This window comes from Pangasianodon hypophthalmus, chromosome 2 (genome assembly GCF_027358585.1).
Source record: "Pangasianodon hypophthalmus isolate fPanHyp1 chromosome 2, fPanHyp1.pri, whole genome shotgun sequence".
Lineage (NCBI taxonomy): Eukaryota > Metazoa > Chordata > Actinopteri > Siluriformes > Pangasiidae > Pangasianodon > Pangasianodon hypophthalmus.
Genome location: NC_069711.1, coordinates 11,954,941 through 11,975,128, shown reverse-complemented (window position 1 = coordinate 11,975,128; position 20,188 = coordinate 11,954,941). Strand labels below are relative to the sequence as shown.

Here is a 20,188-nt window from a genome sequence, read left to right as displayed (position 1 = left end):
AAGTATAAAGTAAAAGGGTTTCATAACGTCACTTAATTAGGATAATAAATTAGATCAGAAGCAGCTGAAATATCATAATTGAACTGTATCAGAAACCAGCTTGCACGTACCAAAATGTATTATGTAGATCTCAAGACGTGTGTGTGGAGGCTAATATTTAACATATAGTTCTACATACAGTATATGCTGGTTTTAGCACCATATTTATGTTGGTGATTGAAGCTCATAGTACAAGTCTAGCATTTAGGGTACACTGTATAAAATGAGGCAAATTATTCATATCTACAGACTCAGAAATGCTGATTTATGATTGATGGCATGGCTTGTGTATTCTCACAGACCGAAGACGAGTTTGTGTACTGGCCCAGCAGAGAAGAGCCCATGAACTGTGCAGCATTTACCGTAACCCTCATTAACACTGACAAACTGTGTCTGTGTAATGAAGAGCAGATCATCATCCATGACTTTATCCTCGAGGCCACACAAGTACTTCATTCCCTCAGCAACACGAACATTTATGCTTGTAGTTCAGAGTTCAGCCTGGCTGTAGTTCATTACCGTATATCAGGCTGATTTTCTTAAAAATGGGGAAAATACTTGCAGAAATGGTCAGCATAAGCATCTTTTTAAACATGAACGTTTGTTTAGCAAGCTCTACCATTCCTCTTAGATGATTTAGAATGGACATGTTGAAACACATAGAAACATCTCTGCAACACTAAACTAACTTAACCACAACTACTGTATGTACAGTATGTGTTAAACACTGAAAATTCATTGCTCTCTGAATGTCAAACCGTTCTTATTTGTAGTTTTTTGCAACATTTCAAGGATTAGTAAGCAATTTATCCACTACAATCAAACAAAAATGGTTTAGTGTAGATATTTGTAAAATATTCGATAATTGTTATTCATCAAACCATAGGTCATTCATTCATCTTCACTATCCACTTCTTCTGGTCAGGGTGGTGCTGGATTAATGCTGCGTTCATGGTGCCTTGTAATTTGCAAGTTGTATTGATGTCATTTCGCACCTCATTCGAAGTGCGAAGTGGAAAAACACATGGACACCTCCACAAAAGCGTGTCTTTTGTTTGCACTGTCAGACCACGTAAAGCTCATAAAAAGCTACTTTAACTGCACTTTTACTGTTACAGGCCTGAATGGCTACTGGTTCTGTTCTACTATAGTGAACTTCAAACATTCATGCGACATTGTGGATTGAAATTGCAGTACGGCAACAACTGCAGACAATAGAGAGTAGCTTTATCAACAACTAGGCGGTGATAACATTAGTTATGAGTGATAACTCATAATGTTGATAATTATCCTTCTCAAAACAGCGATTAGTATGGTCATTGTTATAGATTTAACCAAGTACTCTGTCTGTATGTTAACTAGTCTAAAGCCAATACTGCTATAAACTAATTTAAAAGTTCACAGTGTGAGCGGCCATGTTGATTTGATGTCACTCCGTAAAAGGGGAAGGAACCGGTAGTTGAGAACACCACCCCAAGTTGATGAGTTAAAATTTCAAGTTGAGGGGGTGTTTTCTTGATGATTACTCTTTGGAGGTGGGTAATTACAAGTTGCAACCTTGGCGCGAACGCAGCATAACACTAGACATTAGCCAGGGGTACACCGTGGATGGGACGCCAATCCATCACAAAGCACCACATTCACACATATTCACACACATTCACACATAGGGCAGTTCAGAGTAGCCAATCGCTTAAACTATAGTTTTCGTATCTGTAAAGAACAGTAGATATAGTATGCTAATAATCAGACAATGAAACTGTCCTAGTTGACTTATGTTGCTCTGTGTGTGTGTGTGTTTGAGGATGACTATGTACTTGAAGTTCGCCATTTTCAGTGTCCAAACTGGCCTGATCTCACTGGTCCTGTTAGCAACACATTTGAGCTCATCAACATCATCAAAGAGGAGGCCATGACCAGAGATGGTCCTACTATTGTACATGATGAGTGAGTGTCCTGCACATGTCCTACAGTATGGATGAGGAGATACACTGACTGTTGGGTAAAAATATGTTTGGTTTCTCACTCTTCCTGCTTTCACTCTGCAGGTTTGGAGGTGTTTCTGCAGGGATGCTGTGTGCTCTCACCACCCTGTGTCAGCAGCTGGAGAGTGAGAGTGCTGTGGACGTCTACCAGGTGGCCAAGATGATCAATCTCATGCGTCCAGGGGTCTTCACAGACATCGTAAGATTTTACGAGTGTGAAATTTTGTCTCTTTCCAGATCGTACAAAAATAGACAAAGCCTTTAAGGGGCTTTCCACCCTGAAACACAATCAATATGTTTATATTGAATTATTTGTGATGTGCTTTGTGATTCTGGTGCTAATTTGGTAGCACCAGTTAGTGGTTAGTGATCTGCAGCTCTGTTAGTGATCAGCATTGCCAGTGCCATTACAATAGCAATTAATAGAGAAAAAGAGGGGGAAAAAATCGAGCAGAGAGTCGGATCAGTGATCTACGAAATGGTGAGCATGATGGTGTTGATGACGGTATTAGCATGAAAGTTGAAGCTTTGGAAACTTACAGTATCTGTTTGAGCAGAGCATACAGGTGAGAATGTGTGAGAGCTGGAAAGACTAAAGGACTAAAGCACCGCTGCATCAGTCTCTTTAGGTTATGAACATGTCCAAGCTTAAACCTGAATTAAATGCGAATTTCATTATAAAATAAATCTTGGATACCACTGAAGATCAGATGTTAATTATAAAGATTAATATGCAAGTCATTCAGGGTGGATTTGTCCTTTATTGAACGCAGGTCCATTGATCAGAAACTGAATGTGAACTGTAATCTGTATTTCTCTGTCATTTCTTGTCTACCTCTTTTTTCAGGAGCATTATCAGTATCTTTACAAAGCAATGCTCAGCCTGGTTGGTAGTACAGACAGTGGAATTTTCTCTTCCTGTATGGACAGACATGGGAGGATTCTGAATACGGATAAAGCCAATCCAGCGGAGAGCATGGAGTCTCTGGTGTGAAGGTTCCGGAAAACAAGAAGGGACGAGTTTGTTTGGCAGACTTTCCTTGAGGCCTTTATTTTTGCCAGACTCGCTGATAAAGTAAAAAAAAAAAGTCTAAAGACTTTTTGTATACTGATGAAAAATTCTTTTGATATTTATTTTTGCTGCTTTTTGTTATCCTGCTGAGTGTCACAACTTATTCTTCAACACACCTACAAACAACAATGCAGCTGTCTACTTTGCACTATATTGTCAGTGTTACTGCCTGATGCCTAGATGATTTCCACCCACTCTGGCCATTGAGCTCGTTGTTTTATTGGAAGGACAATAAGCAGTGAAACTGGACTGAAAACAACCGCAAGTCAGCATCACACTAGCACATAGATAGCTGCCTAATACACACATGAACTGTTCACAATAAAGATCCTCATGTTCACCTTATTACCTTCATGATGCAACCTTCATGACAGGAAATGTTGGATTAATGTTTTTTTTTTTTCTTTATAATACGTTATTAAAATATACCATGTTCAGTCTAACTCAGGGGTGCACAACAGCAGCCTGGAAAGCAGGACTCCAGCTCAGTTTATATTATTTCCCTGCTCTCACACACCTCACTCAACTTGTCAGTTAATGACCAGGGTTAGATGATGTGTTTGAACAGAGAATCATCAAACTGTGCCCGATGGACTGTCACCGTGTGCCCTTGGTTTCTCTTATATAGACATTATTTCAATGTGGTATCATAACACCAACTGTGAACATATATTGTTATTGGTAGAATTTCTATTGTTTTGTAAAATATATAAATATATTGATATAAAAAGTGTGTTGTCTTTTTTTGGTCTGAGCTTTTCTAACTAACTGAAATCAGCTTAACTTCAAGGACCTCACAGACCCACAGCTCTGTGACTGTTGTTAGGAAACATTAATATTTTGTGACATCTTGGAAAATACTATGAAATATATTTACAGACATGTGAAAAATTAAAGCAAAAAAAAACTACAAAGTGACTAAGTAAGGTTTTGGACCAGCACAAGCCAGTGGAATCTGAGCCTACAGTGTTCAATGATCGCTTGGTCTATTTCCAGTCTTCTTCAACTGTCGTTGCGGTGAGCCTCTGCTGTTGTAGCCCATCCACATCAAGGTTCATCATGTGGTGCATTCTGAGATGCTTATCTGCTCACCATGGTTGTAAAGAGTGGTTATTTGAGTATCTGGAGACTTCCTGTCAGCTTGAACCAGTCTGGCTATTTTCCTCTAACTGCTCTCATTTCTGCCTGCAGAGCTGCTGCTCACTAGATGTTTTTGTTTTTCAAACCATTCTGTGTAAATTCTAGAGACTGTTCATGAAAATCCCAGGAGATCTGCCTGGCACCAACAACCATGCCACTGTTAGAGTCACAGAGATCACAATTCTCCTCATTCCGATGTTTGACGTGAACATTAACTGAAGCTCTTGACCTGTATCTGCATGATTTTATACATTGTGCTGCTGCCACATGATTGTCTACTTGGATCATTGCATGAATGAACAGGTGTATAGGTGTTCCTCTTAAAGTGGCCAGTGGGTGAATGTATATTATTAATATATGTATAATGTATGCATATTAATGTATAAGAGAAGAAGCAGAACTCGGTGTGGTGTTCTGCAGTTTTAGCTCATCCACCTCACGTCCAACATGTGCATTCTGAGAGCTTTTTTGCTCACCACAGTTGTAAAGAGTGGTTATTTTAGTTACTATAGCCTTCCTGTCAGCTCGAACCAGTCTGGCCATTCTCCTCTGATCTCTCTCATCAGCAAGAGGTTTCTGCCCACATGACTGCCTGAAAATGCTAGGCCAGAGAAAGGTCAAAATATTGGTATGTGAAGTGAGATTTAGCACTTATTATGTATACAAATATTAAGAACTATTAAAGCTACACTAGTGTCAGTGAAAGTTATACTATATAAATACATGCTGTGCCATGCACATCTAATTCCAATTAGTCAGCTGTCTTTAAATGTGGAAATAAAAATTCAGTGTGTATAGAGTGTATAAAATTAAAATAAACAAACATATTTATGGTAGTATACAGCCCTCCTATAATAAATGTTATATAGATGATAATAATATATGGTCACAATATAAACCATAATGTATGTGAAATTTTGGGGTGGGGAAAAATTACTATCTTATCCTATCCTATATATATTTTATCACTATTATCCATATATTTTACCATATAGAAGAAGAAGCTAACTATTTTAAAATATTAAATATTTTGCACACTGTAAAATAGTATATTTACAATATATTGTCAATACATTGTACAATCCTATATTCTGGAAGCTAATATTTTGTCTTTTTTTTAAGCATTCAGACATAATTGAAACATTTTGACTGGCTTGGGCCACTGAGGACAAGACTAAGCCATATGTTGTTTTGAGTAAGTTTTGGACTCTCAAAAGTCCTTAGCCAGTTTCTCATGAAGCTCATGTTTATGGAAAGTCTTACTGATCCATTAGCACCATCTTCAGGCATGGCTGTTAACTTTTATAACCAATACGGCTTCTTTAAAAAGCTTTAAGGGTTAAAGGGTTTAGAGGAACAAGGCTGTGACTATTTCAAACTTCATCACAAGAGTCTGCACTATGCGACACAGAAGGATCTATGCTTTTAACTGATCTGGTCTCCTTCCCCAGATATGGATTTGTAAGTACATTCTTTCAATATTCCCTTTGAAAGTTATCTACGGATTTAATACATAAAAAATGTTATATTTTATATGGAAAAAATGAACACATAAAATAAACACTACACAAATGTCCCATTCAAACAATTGTAGAAATGACGTCATTTTTGGTTAAGTACTCTTTATGCACTTTACTGAAAATCGCTCTCAGTTTCAAAAAGATCAAGATGAAAAATAACAAATGTGGTTAGAATAAAACTTTTTTAACATCAGTTAAAAACGTTTTAACATGTTTTCTAAACATTTTTAACATCACTGTAATCATTTAATTATGCTATCATGCTATGGGTGATTTGTAAATTTACTCTCATGCTCGTAAGATTTATGTCTTTAGCTCCATTTTATACACTGGATGTTGTGCAATCCAATTTATTTAAAGATAGAGAATGTAAATGCAACAAATTTAATTTTAGCTGGTCACAACCGTAATCTCCCTAGATACTAGGACAGAATAAGACACCTATTACAAAAATAAAAGTCTTTTTTTTTCCTGACTTGACAACTGCGCATGACTCCTGCAAGTTTCAGGCTGCCATTTCCGGTTTCATGCGGCCTGTTTATTACCAGGGGGAAATATATGTTTAGCGAATACGAGAATAACCAGGAGAAACAACTATTGTAAGTAGTTGTGTGAATTTTGTAATTATTTATATCACTTTTATTGTAACTCAGTTTGATTTGAAAATGCTATTATTGGTGTATTTATGCGTTAACTGTACGTATCCACTTCGCCGCCCCCCACCAAAAAATGGTTCCTTCCGAAGATGACGTATTTCCCCCATGACTTAGGTAACGTCTTTTGCTAGGAAAACAACAGGCGCGTGAGGTTTATGGAACGCAAACGCAAATAATTGTGTTTGTTTTAGGTTTGAGATTTGAAATCGCGTTCGATTACAAACAGAGTTAGGATCAGGGTGTGTGTTTCGCCCGCTGTGTGAGCCGTGCAGAGGAAACATTAGCCACTCGGCTCGCTCATTCATTCAGCACGCGCAGCACGCTTGGAGGCGCGAGGGGGAGGCAGCCTGAGACCAGCGACCGCTAACAAAGGAAGAGCAGAACGGGGCCGAGCTGCTGTCGGCTCGCGTGTTTTCTTCTGAGCTAACTTTCACTTCACTGCAGAATAACATCGAGTTCTCACAGACAAGGTACATTTCCCAGAAATTTGATGGAAAGGGCTTTTTTTCCTCAACTAACTGTTTTATAGTTTCAAAAAGCGTTCTTAGCGCGCGCGCTAGTAGCCGACTAGCTAACATTTAGCAGTCAGGACCTCGTTTTTTTTTTTTTTTTTTTTTAAATCCAGTTCAGCTCGTATAAAGATTTCTTTTTGCTAACAGAGCAGAGATGGCCGACATGTACATTCGCGTGGCTGAGGAGGAGAATGAAGAGCCGATGGAGATTCCCTCGGAAGACGACGGCACGGTGCTGTTGTCCACGGTGGCGGCGCAGTTCCCGGGCGCGTGCGGCCTGCGCTACCGGAGCCCTATTTCTCAGTGCATGCGCGGTGTGCGCCTGGTGGACGGAGTGCTGCACGCGCCGGAAAACGGCTGGGGCAACCTCGTCTACGTCGTCAATTACCCAAAAGGTTGGTGTTGAAATAACGTAAAAATCTCTACATCAATCATTAGTCACAGGAAACACAGAAAGAAATAACTTTTTTTTTTTTTTTTTTTATAAACACGACTGTTGTAGTCAGGCCTCCTAAAGAGGTCAGAGGCAGCCGAGATCATTTATCATTTAATCATTTATCAGTGTGTTATCCAAAACTACTTCTAAACACCTCTGAACAGCTGAAAGCACTGAGTATCTGCAAACACTTACTGAGCTTTGAATCGAATCGTTTCAGGTGAAGGTGAAGTCAGTCAAACAGGCTCATAAGAACTCGTGGATACATTTCATTTGAAACTGTGGCTTGTGATTTTAAGCCCTGTAACTTTTTTTTTTTTAAATATATAAAGCATGCACCCTCTGGCTATGTTTTTGAGTCTGCATTGAGAGCACAAGTTTGATTTCAAACTGAAGTACATAATAAATGCAAAAGAGTTACAACATAATACAAATCATAATTCTGCCGGTGCAGAGAAATGACCACAAAATGATGGAAATATTCTAGAGATTGTCAAGAGGTAACACTCATCTTGCTGTTTTTAATTGAAAGAATCGGCAGACAACAAGCGCAAAATGGATGAGATAGATGCTTCGTCTGCAAAGATCAAGAGAGGAGACCAGAAGACCTCAGATCTGATTGTGTTGGGCTTGCCATGGAAAACTACAGAACAGGACCTGAAAGAGTACTTCAGTACCTTCGGCGATGTAATCATGGTGCAGGTAAGTTTCCGATATTACTCGCATCAGCAGAAAGTGTCCACGAGTGGAGCTTGACCCTCGCATCTCAATGTGAAGAATTCCTTTTGCTTTGCATACAAAGTTTAATGCAGTTCATGTTTTTTCTTTATAGGTGAAACGAGATGCAAAGACTGGAAATTCGAAAGGCTTTGGCTTTGTTAGATTTGCTGACTGGGAGACCCAGGGTAAAGTGATTACCCAGCGGCACATGATCGATGGGAGATGGTGTGACTGCAAACTGCCCAATTCTAAGGTTAACAAGAACATGTAACTTTTTCGAATTTTATTGATATGTCCTGCATACAGTCAAATCTATGGACATGTTACCTGAAGTCGCAACTTATAGTGAGCACTTGAGTGCCACCTAGCCAACAACTTGTTTCGTCTCATGTCTAACAGCAAGGTCCTGACGAGCCAATGAGGAGCAGGAAGGTGTTTGTTGGCCGTTGCACTGAGGACATGACTTCTGATGATCTGCGCCAGTTCTTCATGCAGTATGGCGAGGTCACGGATGTCTTCATCCCCAAGCCTTTCCGAGCTTTCGCTTTTGTTACGTTTGCTGATGACCAGGTATGTCATGTTGGCCATTTAAAGTACAGGTTAGTCAAACAGCATTAACACAAACTTAAATTTTATGGGTCTCTACTCAGACTCTCTTTAATGTAAATTAAAAGCATATTTAGCAAGTATGTCATGTGAGCGCACTATATATGGAAAAACATATTGCTGTATCTGTATCTAAAGCTCTTCATTAAAACTAAACATAATTTCTCCCATTCCATCTCCCTTGCACAGATTGCCGCTTCCCTGTGTGGAGAGGATCTAATCATCAAGGGAGTGAGTGTTCATATATCCAACGCTGAACCCAAGCACAGTGGCAGAGGGCACATGATGGATCGGGTCCGCTACGGAAATGGTTTCGGCGCGCAGGCTTTTGGGAGCAGCCGCAGCAGCTCCAGCAGCCTGGGAAACTTCAGCAACTTCAACCTGAACCCGGCCATGATGGCCGCCGCTCAGGCTGCCCTGCAGAGTAGCTGGGGAATGATGGGAATGTTGGCGCAGCAGGGTCAGTCAGCTACGTCTGGCTCAAGCGCGAGCGGCGCTAGCTCCGCTCGAGACCAGACGCAGTACAGCACAGGAAACAGCAACTACAGCAGCAGCTCAGCTGCACTCGGCTGGGGCGCAGGCTCTAACGCCGCTAGCAGCGGAAGTGGGTTTAACTCGAGCTTCGGCTCCAGTATGGAGTCGAAGTCTACGGGGTGGGGGATGTAAGTGGTGGGGTTTGTTTTTGAAGTGTTGATATTTTTAGTGTGTGTTTGGTAAGTATTTTCTGAGAGACTTAACTCTTTTTGTGCATTGCGGGAGTGGGAGCAGGAGCAAATGGGGAGTTTGGGGAGACCAGAATGTTTTTCTACATTTGAACAAGATATTAAATGAGATTAAAGTTTAAAACAGGTAGTGTTACACAAACATCATCTTTGTAATTTACTTTTCCCCCCTCTTTATGCTGTATTGGTTAATTTGGGGTAGGGAGAAAATGTTTCAACTGGATTCTTAAAAATGCATGCAGTTTAATCTGTGGTCACAGAAAGCTTGTTTTTAAAGTCTTGCATTGGGAAGAATCTGGTTGAAACTTGAGTCTTTTAAGTACATGTTTTATTTGCAGCAAGATAAGTTTAAAAAGCCTTCATCGAAATCTCTTCTGCAGTTGCCATCTGTGGGTTTTGCCTGAGAAGAAGGCCCTCTGTGGCAGCACTGTGCGGCTGAGATCATAATCCCATCTTCCTCATGTCTAAAAGCTCTCCTCGCTCGGCTCGCTGACACGGTGGGTGTCCTTTTTTTTTTTTTTTTTTTTTTTTAAGTCAGCATATTTTTCTGATTTCACAAGAACTGTACAGAAAAAGTGAACATTTTTAACAACTGTTGAGTGCGCTTGGTGGTGGCGAAGAGTGAGCGAACGGAGAGAAAGGAAGGCATGGAAGCGAGCGAGCGAAAAAAGACTGATGCGAGTGCGATGAAAGAGCTAAAATGTGACTGAGTGGCTTTGTGAGCGCGTGAATGAGAGCTTGTTTTCACATCCCAGCCTCACCTATACACAACCCAGAACAGATGGACAATTAGTTTACCTGTACCTGAAGGATCACATTTTCCCTCCTAGGCTTCCCATTTTGCTTTTCTCCTATCATATACTGACAATGTGTTTAAATAGCTAGTGGAATGTTGTGATGAGTATTTTTTTTTTGTCTTGCTTCTATAAAACTGATCTGAATGCTGTATGGTGTGTGTGCTTTTCCTTGTGATTTGACCTGTAAGTGTGAACTTGTGGATGACATCTTCAGTGGCCACTGAGGGGTGGGAGAACGAGTGATTGTGTAAGTGAGACCTGTATGTTGAGTGATGTGGATGTCTGTGGAATGAATTTCTTCTAGATAACATTTGCTTAATGTTTTCAAAAAAAAAAAAAATTTATATGGCTTGTGAAAAGGGAGTGCTCCAATAAAACTTAATTTGAATATCATTTTTTTTCCATACTGGATTTACCTCAACATATTTGAATTGGGGAAAGGAAAAAAAAATCAGAAAACTAACTGAATTCACACATTTAGGGGCCTGGAAAATGGCTGGCTGCAGGTTGCGTCTGAACCCCAGGTGGAAAGTCCGTTTGGGGACGGAGGAAGATGGAGGAGTGTCTGGTTCCCCATTACAGCATTAGCGTCTCTGGTAACAGAAATACAGCCTGTAGAATGTAGCTAACCAACAGTCACCACAATGTTGGGCTTCATTTTTAGAGACAGATCAAGCTTGGAAAATCTTTTAATGCAGGACTAATTAGGCTTAATCTGGATCCAGAACAATGGCCCAAACATTCTGGTGCAAAATAGTAATGATGGCAAAACACTGGTTTTGTACAAAATTTGAGTTTGCTACATAATGCAATAATTTGTCCTTTTGTCACTAGTGCCTCAATCTCCAGTTTTTCTTTTTCTTTTTTTGGACAAAATGGGGTCAATTGTGGGATTTGTGGTTTAAAAAAAATCTTTATTCCAGATATATTTACCAAATGTCTCACCCTTCCAATCTATTAACACTGTTTTATACGGTCACAAATTTCTTACATTCACAGGCACTGAAAATGTTTTGCATCTTCTATATTACAATAAAATACACAATCTTCATGCATGGCTGTGAGTAATTTATTGTTACACTCCTTGTAAAGAGATTTCCTGGAGACATTCCTTCAGACCACATTGTGTTTGTGTTTTTTCCCTTCAGTAATATCTGTGCACTTCTTGTCGACAATGGCAATGTCAGGCAATAAGATTGTGGTCACATGAATCAGTTCTCTGTCTCTCCTGCCTCATCTGCCTCCATCTCCTTACTCTTTCTCTTGGCAGCATTCTTTTTCCTCTTCTCCTTCAGCTCCTGGTTGTTTATTGCCAGTTCTTCACTCTTTTGCTGGATGTGGCTGGACTATAGTAGCATAAAACATCTTTTAGAGCACAATCTTTTAAAAAATAAATAAATAAAACAATGACATCAGTGCTACCATCCTGCAGGTCTCTTTAATGTTCTTAAAAAAAGAAAAACCAGTGGCTAAATGTAATTGTCGTCTATACAGGATTAAGCTTTGAACCTGAACGGCTCAGAAGTCTGACAAACTTTCATATTTAATTATTTGGTTGTTCAGTACATACAATTTTGAACCACTTTATTTTTTCCCCTTCTGTTAATGATTTCAAAAGGTGCCATTCTTTAGGAAGCTGAGCAAATATAAAAAAATACTCCAACATAATCTGTAGTACTACAGATTATAATACATAAACACTGCCTTGGCTTTGATGTGATCATTCATGAATACTACCAACCTTAGGGAAAGCTTAAATTACCAGAAACTTCTATTGTGGGAGTATAAAGCTTTTGGTTCTAAATTCATGTTAATATATATGTGTATTTTAAACATTTCTTGACAGAGTTGTCCTTAGACTTCCATCATAAGTGACTTCTCAAGTAGACAGGTTATCTGCTCTTTTCTCAATAAAGGAAAATGTCAATTCATGTACTGCACATATTTCAAAATGTAGTGGATAGAGGTTAGGTGATGGTGTATAATCACTGAGGCAAATTAAATTCTCAAAATAAAGCTGAATAAAAAGCACATTTGTTTGCAAGCCAGTTTTGGAGTGTGCTTTATAGACTCATACCAATGCTGTGCTCCTTCTTGCTAGAAGTTTCACATCATCCACGGTGACTGTGTGTCTTTTAGCATGTCTGGAAGGAGAACAACAAACAGAAGGCGTGTTTTCGCAGGTCTGTAAACATGCTGTCAAATTTTTAGACAATTAGCCATGTTTTCCCATTCCTGGACTTAAAAGTAGCCCTTCACTACAGAGTTTAGAGTTTACACTCAAGAAGCATCTGCATGCTGGTGGGTTTACAGGTGTGTTTTATTCAGTGGAAAACACTGCAATGTGCAGCACATAGCTACTTCATGATCAGGACTGGGAAACAATGCAGTACAGCTCAAAGTTGATCAAATTTACCTTGCAAAGGCCTCCAGATCTTTTGCAAATATCTCTACAATGTAGAAAGACAGTGAAGATGGTGAACATATCCATAATGTTAATTAGGAAATAAACATAAGTGTTAAACTTACCACATTGTCTGAAAGTGGTTTCAGCAATCGCGGCCACCGCTTGCTTGCTCATCTCCTTCTCACAATCTGCCGCTGTGCTCTGGCAAAGTTTACTGACCGTGTAGTGGACAGCTGCTTTCAGTCTCTGAGACAATGCCAACAATTGTTAAATTAAAAAAAAAGTGAGTGTATTTCCATATTTGTCTTTTTGGCTCTCATAACCTTTGAATTGACTGAGTTTGTTAATACACCAACAATACAATTCAGCAACATAATCATAAGGAATGATGAGCACCAACTGTTCGGTGATCTCTTTGACATACAATAAATGACCCTTTTTTTGTTTATTATGCAAAAAAAAATTAGATTACTTTTATCTCAAAATGATTTTTATTCCTATTTATTGCTGTCTTTCAAGTCATGTAAATGCTTTTCATTGAATACTATGTCCAATAACCTAGAAAATAACTTCATAAGCATTGTGCACTCCAACCACATTTTTTAAATTGACAGTTTATTAACTGGTAGTTAACAAACACTGTTGATGAAGCTCTCCGTTTAAGGTCAGTCTAAGACGATGAGTCAAATGAAAACTTCAAATTTTTTAATTTATTTATTTATTTATTTATTTTTGCATTGTTTATTGCAAATAGGTCTCACAAAAGTGGATAATTTTTCTCAACTTTTCTTCAATCCAAGTGTTTTTCAGATCCCTCCAGAAAACATTTTTTGATTCAATTCTAATTTAGTTTATGCCTTAAGGTTTTCATTTGACTCGCTGTCACCTATGGTCACGAGATGTAGGTCATGACTAAAAGAATAAGGCTGAGTCCAGACAGCTGTACTGAGGTTCCTCTGCTTGGCTGATGGGCTTTCTCTCTGTAATACAGTCAGGAACTCAACAATCTGGGAATCTGGCTTTTAAACTGTTAGTGGAATAAGGATGGAGAACTATAATGTTTACCTAGCATTTACTAAAGCAGGGCTTTTCAATACAGATTTATGTCATGAACATAATGAACATACTTCAATTATTAGGTTCATTATTTAAATGTGTACAATGATGTTTTGGCCATTTATTAGAGAGGGATTTATTCCTGAACTTTGCACTTATAGAAGATGTTTCTATTAAAATTGCCATTAGGTCCAACATTACTTCTAGGCATTAATGACATATTACATTAGTTGTATTTCTGAGTTAAACCCATTCAATTCAAGTGAGCAGTCAAACAGACTGATAACTCTTTAAAAAAAAACAAAAAGGGTTATTAGGTTATTTCCACCACTGTAACATTTTTTTAAAAAAAAAGTAAATATAGTAACTTATAATGATAGGTTGTTATTTCCACCACTGTAGCAAAATTTAAAAAAAAAAAAAAAAAAACAGTAAATATAATAACTTATAATGATAGGTTGTTATTTCCATCACCGTAACAAAAAAAAAAAAGTAAATATAATAACTTATAATCATAGGTTGTTATTTCCAGCACTGTAACAAAATTTATTTTTTAAAAAAGTAAATATTAAAAAAAAAATCTGGCTCAGCTTCACAGACGTCACTTGCAGAGGCCCTGTACTCCTGATAGAAAGTGAAAGAGGAAAGTGGTGTGCAGTGACTCTCTCCACAGCTACACTGAGCTTTTAGCTAACACTGTCCAAGACCTGTGCTTCACAGGGATAGTGAACTATAACTTTCACTGTATTTAAAGCGCTTGAACGAAAAGGTTGAAGAAATAATCAGTGTTATTTCCGCATGAAGGCGTGTGTTGATGGCCACACAGCTGGCGTGCATCACTTTGTGCTAAATTTATTAGCTAAACCAGAAAAGACAATTCTAAAATAAAATTAACTTGACACATCCGAAAGAAAGCAAATGGCCGGTGAGCTCCAGCTCCACTGTAATCAAAAGTTTTATCATTAGCTCCATGATGTTACCTGCGTGTACGCCTCTTTCTCATCCATTTCACTACACGTCCTCAACAAATGGCTACTTTATTACAGCTTCAGTTCTAAGTTTCTCTGAAAAAAATAAAAATAAAACTGAGGCCAAGTGAATTTACATCTTAACCGGTTAAAAATTGCGCGAAAACACCTTTTTTTCTTTGAAGCGGTTTGTACGCAGTGAAATTACAAGCAGCGCCCTCTGCTGGTTCGGAGGAAACCCCGTGGCTTCCCATGAATGACTGTGGCTTCCAAAAGTTTACATCCCCTCCCCTACTATATTTAAATAGAAAACGCTAATGTAACTGTTTTTGGTGGGGAGAGTTCAACAGAAACAAAAGTTTCTCTTCTCCCCCATGACCTCATTTATCAACATTGCATAAAAAATGTTCTACACTGTTATCTACCAGCTGTGGTGGCTCAGTGGTTACTGATCAGTAGGTTGCAGGTTTGAGCCCCAGCACTGCCAAGCTGCCACTGTTGGGCCCTTGAGCAAGGCCCCTAACCCTCTCTACTCCAGGGGCACTGTATCATGGCTGACCCTGTGCTCTGAATTTCACTGTGCTGTAATGTATATGAGTCAGTGGAGCTCATTCTCCAAAACACTCATTCAAATTCGTTGTCACAAAGAACGTTACAGGAGTTCATTCTTATCATTCACAATAACATTGTACAACAGCTCACCTGTGTGTGACAGATGATAACACTTTCACATTACACTACTACAAGAAAGCTATCATTTAGAAAACTGTCATTATATTCTACATTCTCAAGGTTCTTCATATTCATTATTCACTGCCAGTTTTCACAAGTGTACTTATGTAAATACTGATGTAAATCTGGTCAAATCTACAACTGTGTTCTATATCTGCACTACTACATTTAATTTAACTTATTGTATTTTATACTTTACATTTTGTATGTGTACGTGTTGCATCTTGCTACTGACCATGCTGCTGTAACACAAGAATTTCCCTCATGGAATCAATAAAGTCTATCTATCTATCTATCTATCTATCTATCTAAATAAAGGCTTTGGCTTCTACATAAAATTTAGAAGTCTCATATGCACAGTAACTAGGATTCATCCAATATGTGTTTACGCAGATCATACACACAAATATAAGTAATAAAGCACATTAAATGTGTTTTTAATTACATATTTGTGATGTGTTCAGCAATTCTGGTGTTCATTTGTTGGTTGGTGTTGTATTTTCAATATTCCTGTGAAAAGTTAGCGTAAGGGCAACTGTGGCTCCAGAGCCTATCCTGGGCACACTGGGTGTATCCTGGGAATGTATCCTGAATGGGATGCCAGGGCACCATGCAAATGCACATTCACACAGCCAATTCACCTGCCTGCATGTTTCTGGGAGGTGTGAGGAAACCAGACAACCCGGACGAAACCCACACAGGCACGGCGAAAACATACACAGAAACACGATACACACAGTAACCCAAGCCTAGGATCAAACCAGAAACCCGGGAGTTGTTATTGCATTGTTCTTAAGCTCCCCTGAGAAAAAAAAAGCCTGTAAAACTGCGTAAAAATTTCTGTTTAGCCACAAACAAAAGTCCTTCCAACCACTTCTCTTAAATAGACATTGTGTGTAAGAGATCACCCTCTGCACCACAGTACTACACACACAGCACCAGGAACTGAAATATGACACATTACTGCAGTGCTTCTCTTTTACACTTAAATGAGCCTAAATTCCAGCTGTCTCTTTTTTCGAACATGTGCAGAAATTATCGAGAAGGCTTCTGACTTTCTGCAGTGTGGATGTCAAGCATGCCAGCTAATTACAATGGGACATGGGTCACTGTGGAAAATGAAAACCTTGAAAGTTACACTCCTTGAATACAATCTTTCAAATATACTAGGCTGTGCTATTTAAGGAGCTTGTATATTATTATTTGAATTGTTTCTTATTTATTAAGAGAATTTAGGAGGATCATTGCTGTTAATTAATAAATATGTGTTAATGCTTCCCAGTAACTTGTGTCGCAAGCTACTTTGGATTTTATAAATATTTAATTCTGAAAAATAACTCTAGGGCATGAGTGTGACACATAGTCATGTATTCACACTAGCCATGACTGGCATCTCCTCTTCAGTTAATTCTTCCCACTCTGTGCGGGATTTGGCAACTAGACCACAGCGTCCTGCTTGCGGCCCCGCAAAAGGCTGGCATGACCTTGGTTTCCTCCACTGCTTTATCTAGTGGTTGGAACACTCTGAGCAGATCTGCTGGCCCAAACGCAGAGAGATTTGGCACCTTCAGCCAGGTCACCTGTGCCTGTGGGTCTGTCCTTTGGCCATCTGCCTAAATCACATTGCCTGATTCTAATAATACTAACTTCTTATCAGGGATTGTTAGACAGTGGCAAGTCCTCATCTATGCTAATGGCATATGTGGCAGCCATTGCAGCACATAGCACTTTGGATAGCATCACTTTGGCAAAAAAAAAATAGTTGGGGAACTGCATGCTCTGTGAATAAGCTCACCTTGCATACGTTGGTGGCCAGATAACTCTGGGGTGACCTTGTGGTTGAATTCAGGATTCCTGACCAAGGGCATATCACCCAACTTAGTGAATCAGAAGATTGACTTTGCAACTTTCTTCCTTGTTGCACTCTACAATACACACCCTAAAGTATTATTTAAACCAATTGATGGCCATTCTATCCTCAAACCACACCTTTGAGGGAAGTATCAGTTGGGTTTTTTTCTAAGCAGAGGCTGGGCCACTGGGTGGTGGACATCATCAGTATGGCTAGAAGCCCAGGCCCTACTTTAGCATGCCATTCTACAAGGAGCATCATTTCCTAATGGGCATTATTTAGAGGCATGTTGCTCCAAGAAGTGGTACTGCTGATACCTGGGCATCACCAGGCAATTGCTCCAGGCTCTACAAGGTTTAACATGACTCTTCCCAGCAGTGAAAGTGAGGCAGGCATCTTTCAGCACCTTTCTGGTTAGTCCAGTCCTCATTACATTGTGGCTTACATTATCCAGGTGATTCTCACTGCCCCAGGCAGTTGGGAGGGATGAAATAGGAGGTTAATTACATATGTAACTGTAGTTCTTTGAAAGTTCAGTTTAATATGAATTACACATCATTACATGACTTGCTTGGAAGGTCTCAGCATGTGTGCAAACAAGAAGGTGTCCAGGTGATTCATACCTCCCCTGGCATTTATCCAGGGTACATAAAACGATACATAGAGTTAGATGCGTAATTAGCATTTTGTCTATTAAATTAGTAGCTTTGTTTAGTTAGTATAAAACAAAATATACTACACACTGTTAAATGTTTAGCATCACCATATTATACTACTGGTATATACTAAACTACTATACTACTACTTTTGGTATATAATATATGGAAATGGTCTATCATATTTGAAATCTATCATATTTATAGGACTTTTTTTTTGTCCTTTTTCCCATACAAAACTAACTTGCCTTGGCTAAAAATGTTGATTATATGAACATTATTTTTTTTATTTTTACATTTCAAAGTGATTTATAATTGACAAAATCCTGTTTTTGTGCCTGGTCCATCCACAGGATGGTGCTATATGCAAAGTTCACGTGAAATGGCCTTTATTTTACAACTAAGCCCATAAGAAGATCAGCAGCATTCTGGTAAGTTCAGTTCCTCTTTCTTTAACTTTTTCATATTACAGTTAGTTTGCTCCTTTAACAGGGTACTGAATCTTATTGTGTCTGTCCACACACTTTCTTTTAAAGTGTGTTTCTCTTGTGCAAAATCAACCTGTAACCTTCTGCATGTTCTGCATCTCCACAGCCTGTTTGAGTGACTCTGTGCCTTAGAAAGAAATGTTTCATCACTTCTTGCTTCATGCAGCTTTTCAGAGCAGCAGATGGCTTCCACGAAACCAGCGGCTGAAATTGTAAGCTGCTGAAATGAAACTGACTTTCAGAAGATTTTGCAATGCTTGACTTGTTTTAAAGCACGTTCAGAATAGATAAGAATTGAGGCATGATGCTTAGTGAGTGGCAGTTTGTTTTTGTATGGTCTTACTCATGTCCTGACATTATGAAATTCTGTGCTTGTCTTCTTTTGCAGCCAAATAGTTCTTTTTATTTTTGTGGTTCTTTTTCTGACACCCCAGGTTTACATATTGACAAGGCAAGTCATAACAATATATATCTATATAAAATCATCTCCTCAATGTTTAATTAACATAATTAGTTTTGGCAGTTTTTGAACATTCACTGCTAAAAGTCACCTAAGACCAACATTTCTACTAATGCTTTGTTGGTAAATGTAAATGATATCTTTCCAGGCCAAAGTCTTCCCGCTACTGTGAAAAGCCGCTCTTGAACAACCTCATAGCTCTCATTGTGTTTTCAGTCATGGCTACAGGTGGTCATTCACTATGGCACTAATTATTCTACATGTTCATCATGCGACTATTTTACAAAGTAACACCTGTATCACCATTTCTGTGTCTGCTGAAGGCTTAGCAGTGACCCTTACTCTCACTGACCCTGTGCCCAAGAGTATCAGGGCAGCTTATCACACATTCGGAGTGCTCTCATTCACTCAGGGACTTTGTACCATCATTCTGACCTTCAATGCTCCCCAGTGTGTGAGTGTATTTACTTCTAGTAAGTGCCACTTGTAGTCATCTGTAGGTCCCACAGAATTATAATGTTATAGTAATATAATATCTTTTTTTTTTCCAGGAGAATACCACGCCAGAGCTCTATCTCTTTTCACTGGTACTTTCATGGGCTTGTATCATATCAACAGGTAAATAACTGCAGTCAGTTCTCATTTAAAACACTAAATACAGTAAGTTAATAGAGAACTAAATCACTGAATTGCATTTCATCATGTTGGCTACCATAGCACTAATAATATCCTTTATAAAATGTTATTGTATAAGATAGAATAAGACATAAGAAGACAGAAGATAATTCAGAAAGTCTGAAGGAAAGAGTTTACAATCATAAATGTTAAACCAACCCAAAAAATTTCTCTACATCTCTACACAGCATTCTTCATGATAAGAGGCTGCCTTTGGATGTTCCACAGAAAGTATCCAAACTGGTACAGAGAAACATGGCTCTAGGCTGGTGTGTGAGCCACTGTCTGACTCAATGCCTCATACAGCCCATGTATTATTGAGAGCCTCCTGTTGCGTTTGAGATGGGTCTTCCGCTGAGCTCGGTTAGCTCCTGTTACAAAGGATATTGGTTTACAGTGCTGGCCATACGAACCGCTAAAAAGTAAAATGAACTTCATAGCAGCACACCATAAATCCTTCTGCAGATTAGTAGACTGTACATTGCATGTAAATTAAATATTTTATCAAAGTAATATATCTTTTGCACAATAATAATAATTATTATTAAAATAATATTGAAATATTTGCTGCAGTTGAAAATGTATTAATTTCTGCTGAATGACTGAGAATCATGCTTTAACATTAAGATAAATTAATATGAAAAGTGGCATATGATATTCTTTGTTGATGACCCATAATTCCCCAGCTC

At 38.7% G+C, this 20,188-nt stretch overlaps 4 protein-coding genes across 8 annotated transcripts in view; 3 read left to right on the top strand and 1 right to left on the bottom strand.

The window, feature by feature from the left end:
• The window catches only part of ca16b (carbonic anhydrase XVI b), an 82,078-nt gene extending 78,710 nt beyond the window's left edge, over positions 1 to 3,368 (top strand). For both annotated transcript variants that reach the window (XM_026918597.3, XM_026918600.3), the window contains 4 exons: positions 340 to 486; positions 1,844 to 1,986; positions 2,088 to 2,223; positions 2,872 to 3,368. In XM_026918597.3, coding sequence (XP_026774398.1) covers positions 340 to 486; positions 1,844 to 1,986; positions 2,088 to 2,223; positions 2,872 to 3,018 — 573 coding nt within the window. In that variant the 3' untranslated portion in view covers positions 3,019 to 3,368. The remainder of the gene's footprint in view (positions 1 to 339; positions 487 to 1,843; positions 1,987 to 2,087; positions 2,224 to 2,871) is intronic.
• Positions 3,369 to 5,560: 2,192 nt separating this feature from the next.
• Positions 5,561 to 11,256, top strand: tardbpb (TAR DNA binding protein b). Of its 4 annotated transcripts, XR_008301016.1 has the most exons (7): positions 5,561 to 5,697; positions 7,072 to 7,319; positions 7,893 to 8,062; positions 8,193 to 8,333; positions 8,480 to 8,650; positions 8,876 to 9,905; positions 10,687 to 11,256. XR_008301016.1 is itself a non-coding variant. In XM_053229663.1 (6 exons), exons 1-6 carry the CDS (start codon positions 5,690 to 5,692, stop codon positions 9,350 to 9,352), a joined length of 1,215 nt encoding a protein of 404 aa, XP_053085638.1. In that variant the 5' UTR covers positions 5,561 to 5,689; the 3' UTR covers positions 9,353 to 10,354. The 4 variants fall into 4 exon arrangements, 3 of the variants coding, with proteins under 3 accessions (XP_053085638.1, XP_034169118.1, XP_034169128.1); XM_053229663.1 differs by lacking the exon at positions 10,687 to 11,256 and having other exon boundaries at positions 8,876 to 10,354; XM_034313227.2 differs by lacking the exons at positions 5,561 to 5,697; positions 10,687 to 11,256 and adding an exon at positions 5,784 to 6,355 and having other exon boundaries at positions 8,876 to 10,354.
• On the bottom strand, positions 11,257 to 14,848 carry cenps (centromere protein S). The gene is made up of 5 exons (XM_026917519.3): positions 14,649 to 14,848; positions 12,735 to 12,858; positions 12,622 to 12,655; positions 12,283 to 12,349; positions 11,257 to 11,551 (listed from the first exon to the last, which is right to left on the bottom strand). The coding sequence occupies exons 1-5, from the start codon at positions 14,673 to 14,675 to the stop codon at positions 11,417 to 11,419; spliced, it is 387 nt and encodes a 128-aa protein (XP_026773320.3). The 5' UTR covers positions 14,676 to 14,848; the 3' UTR covers positions 11,257 to 11,416.
• A 911-nt stretch (positions 14,849 to 15,759) lies between these two features.
• LOC117596078 (uncharacterized) lies at positions 15,760 to 20,128 on the top strand. The gene is made up of 7 exons (XM_034299710.2): positions 15,760 to 18,307; positions 18,471 to 18,576; positions 18,753 to 18,815; positions 18,973 to 19,052; positions 19,148 to 19,278; positions 19,376 to 19,442; positions 19,688 to 20,128. Exons 2-7 carry the CDS (start codon positions 18,503 to 18,505, stop codon positions 19,762 to 19,764), a joined length of 492 nt encoding a protein of 163 aa, XP_034155601.1. The 5' UTR covers positions 15,760 to 18,307; positions 18,471 to 18,502; the 3' UTR covers positions 19,765 to 20,128.
• Positions 20,129 to 20,188: the final 60 nt, after the last annotated feature.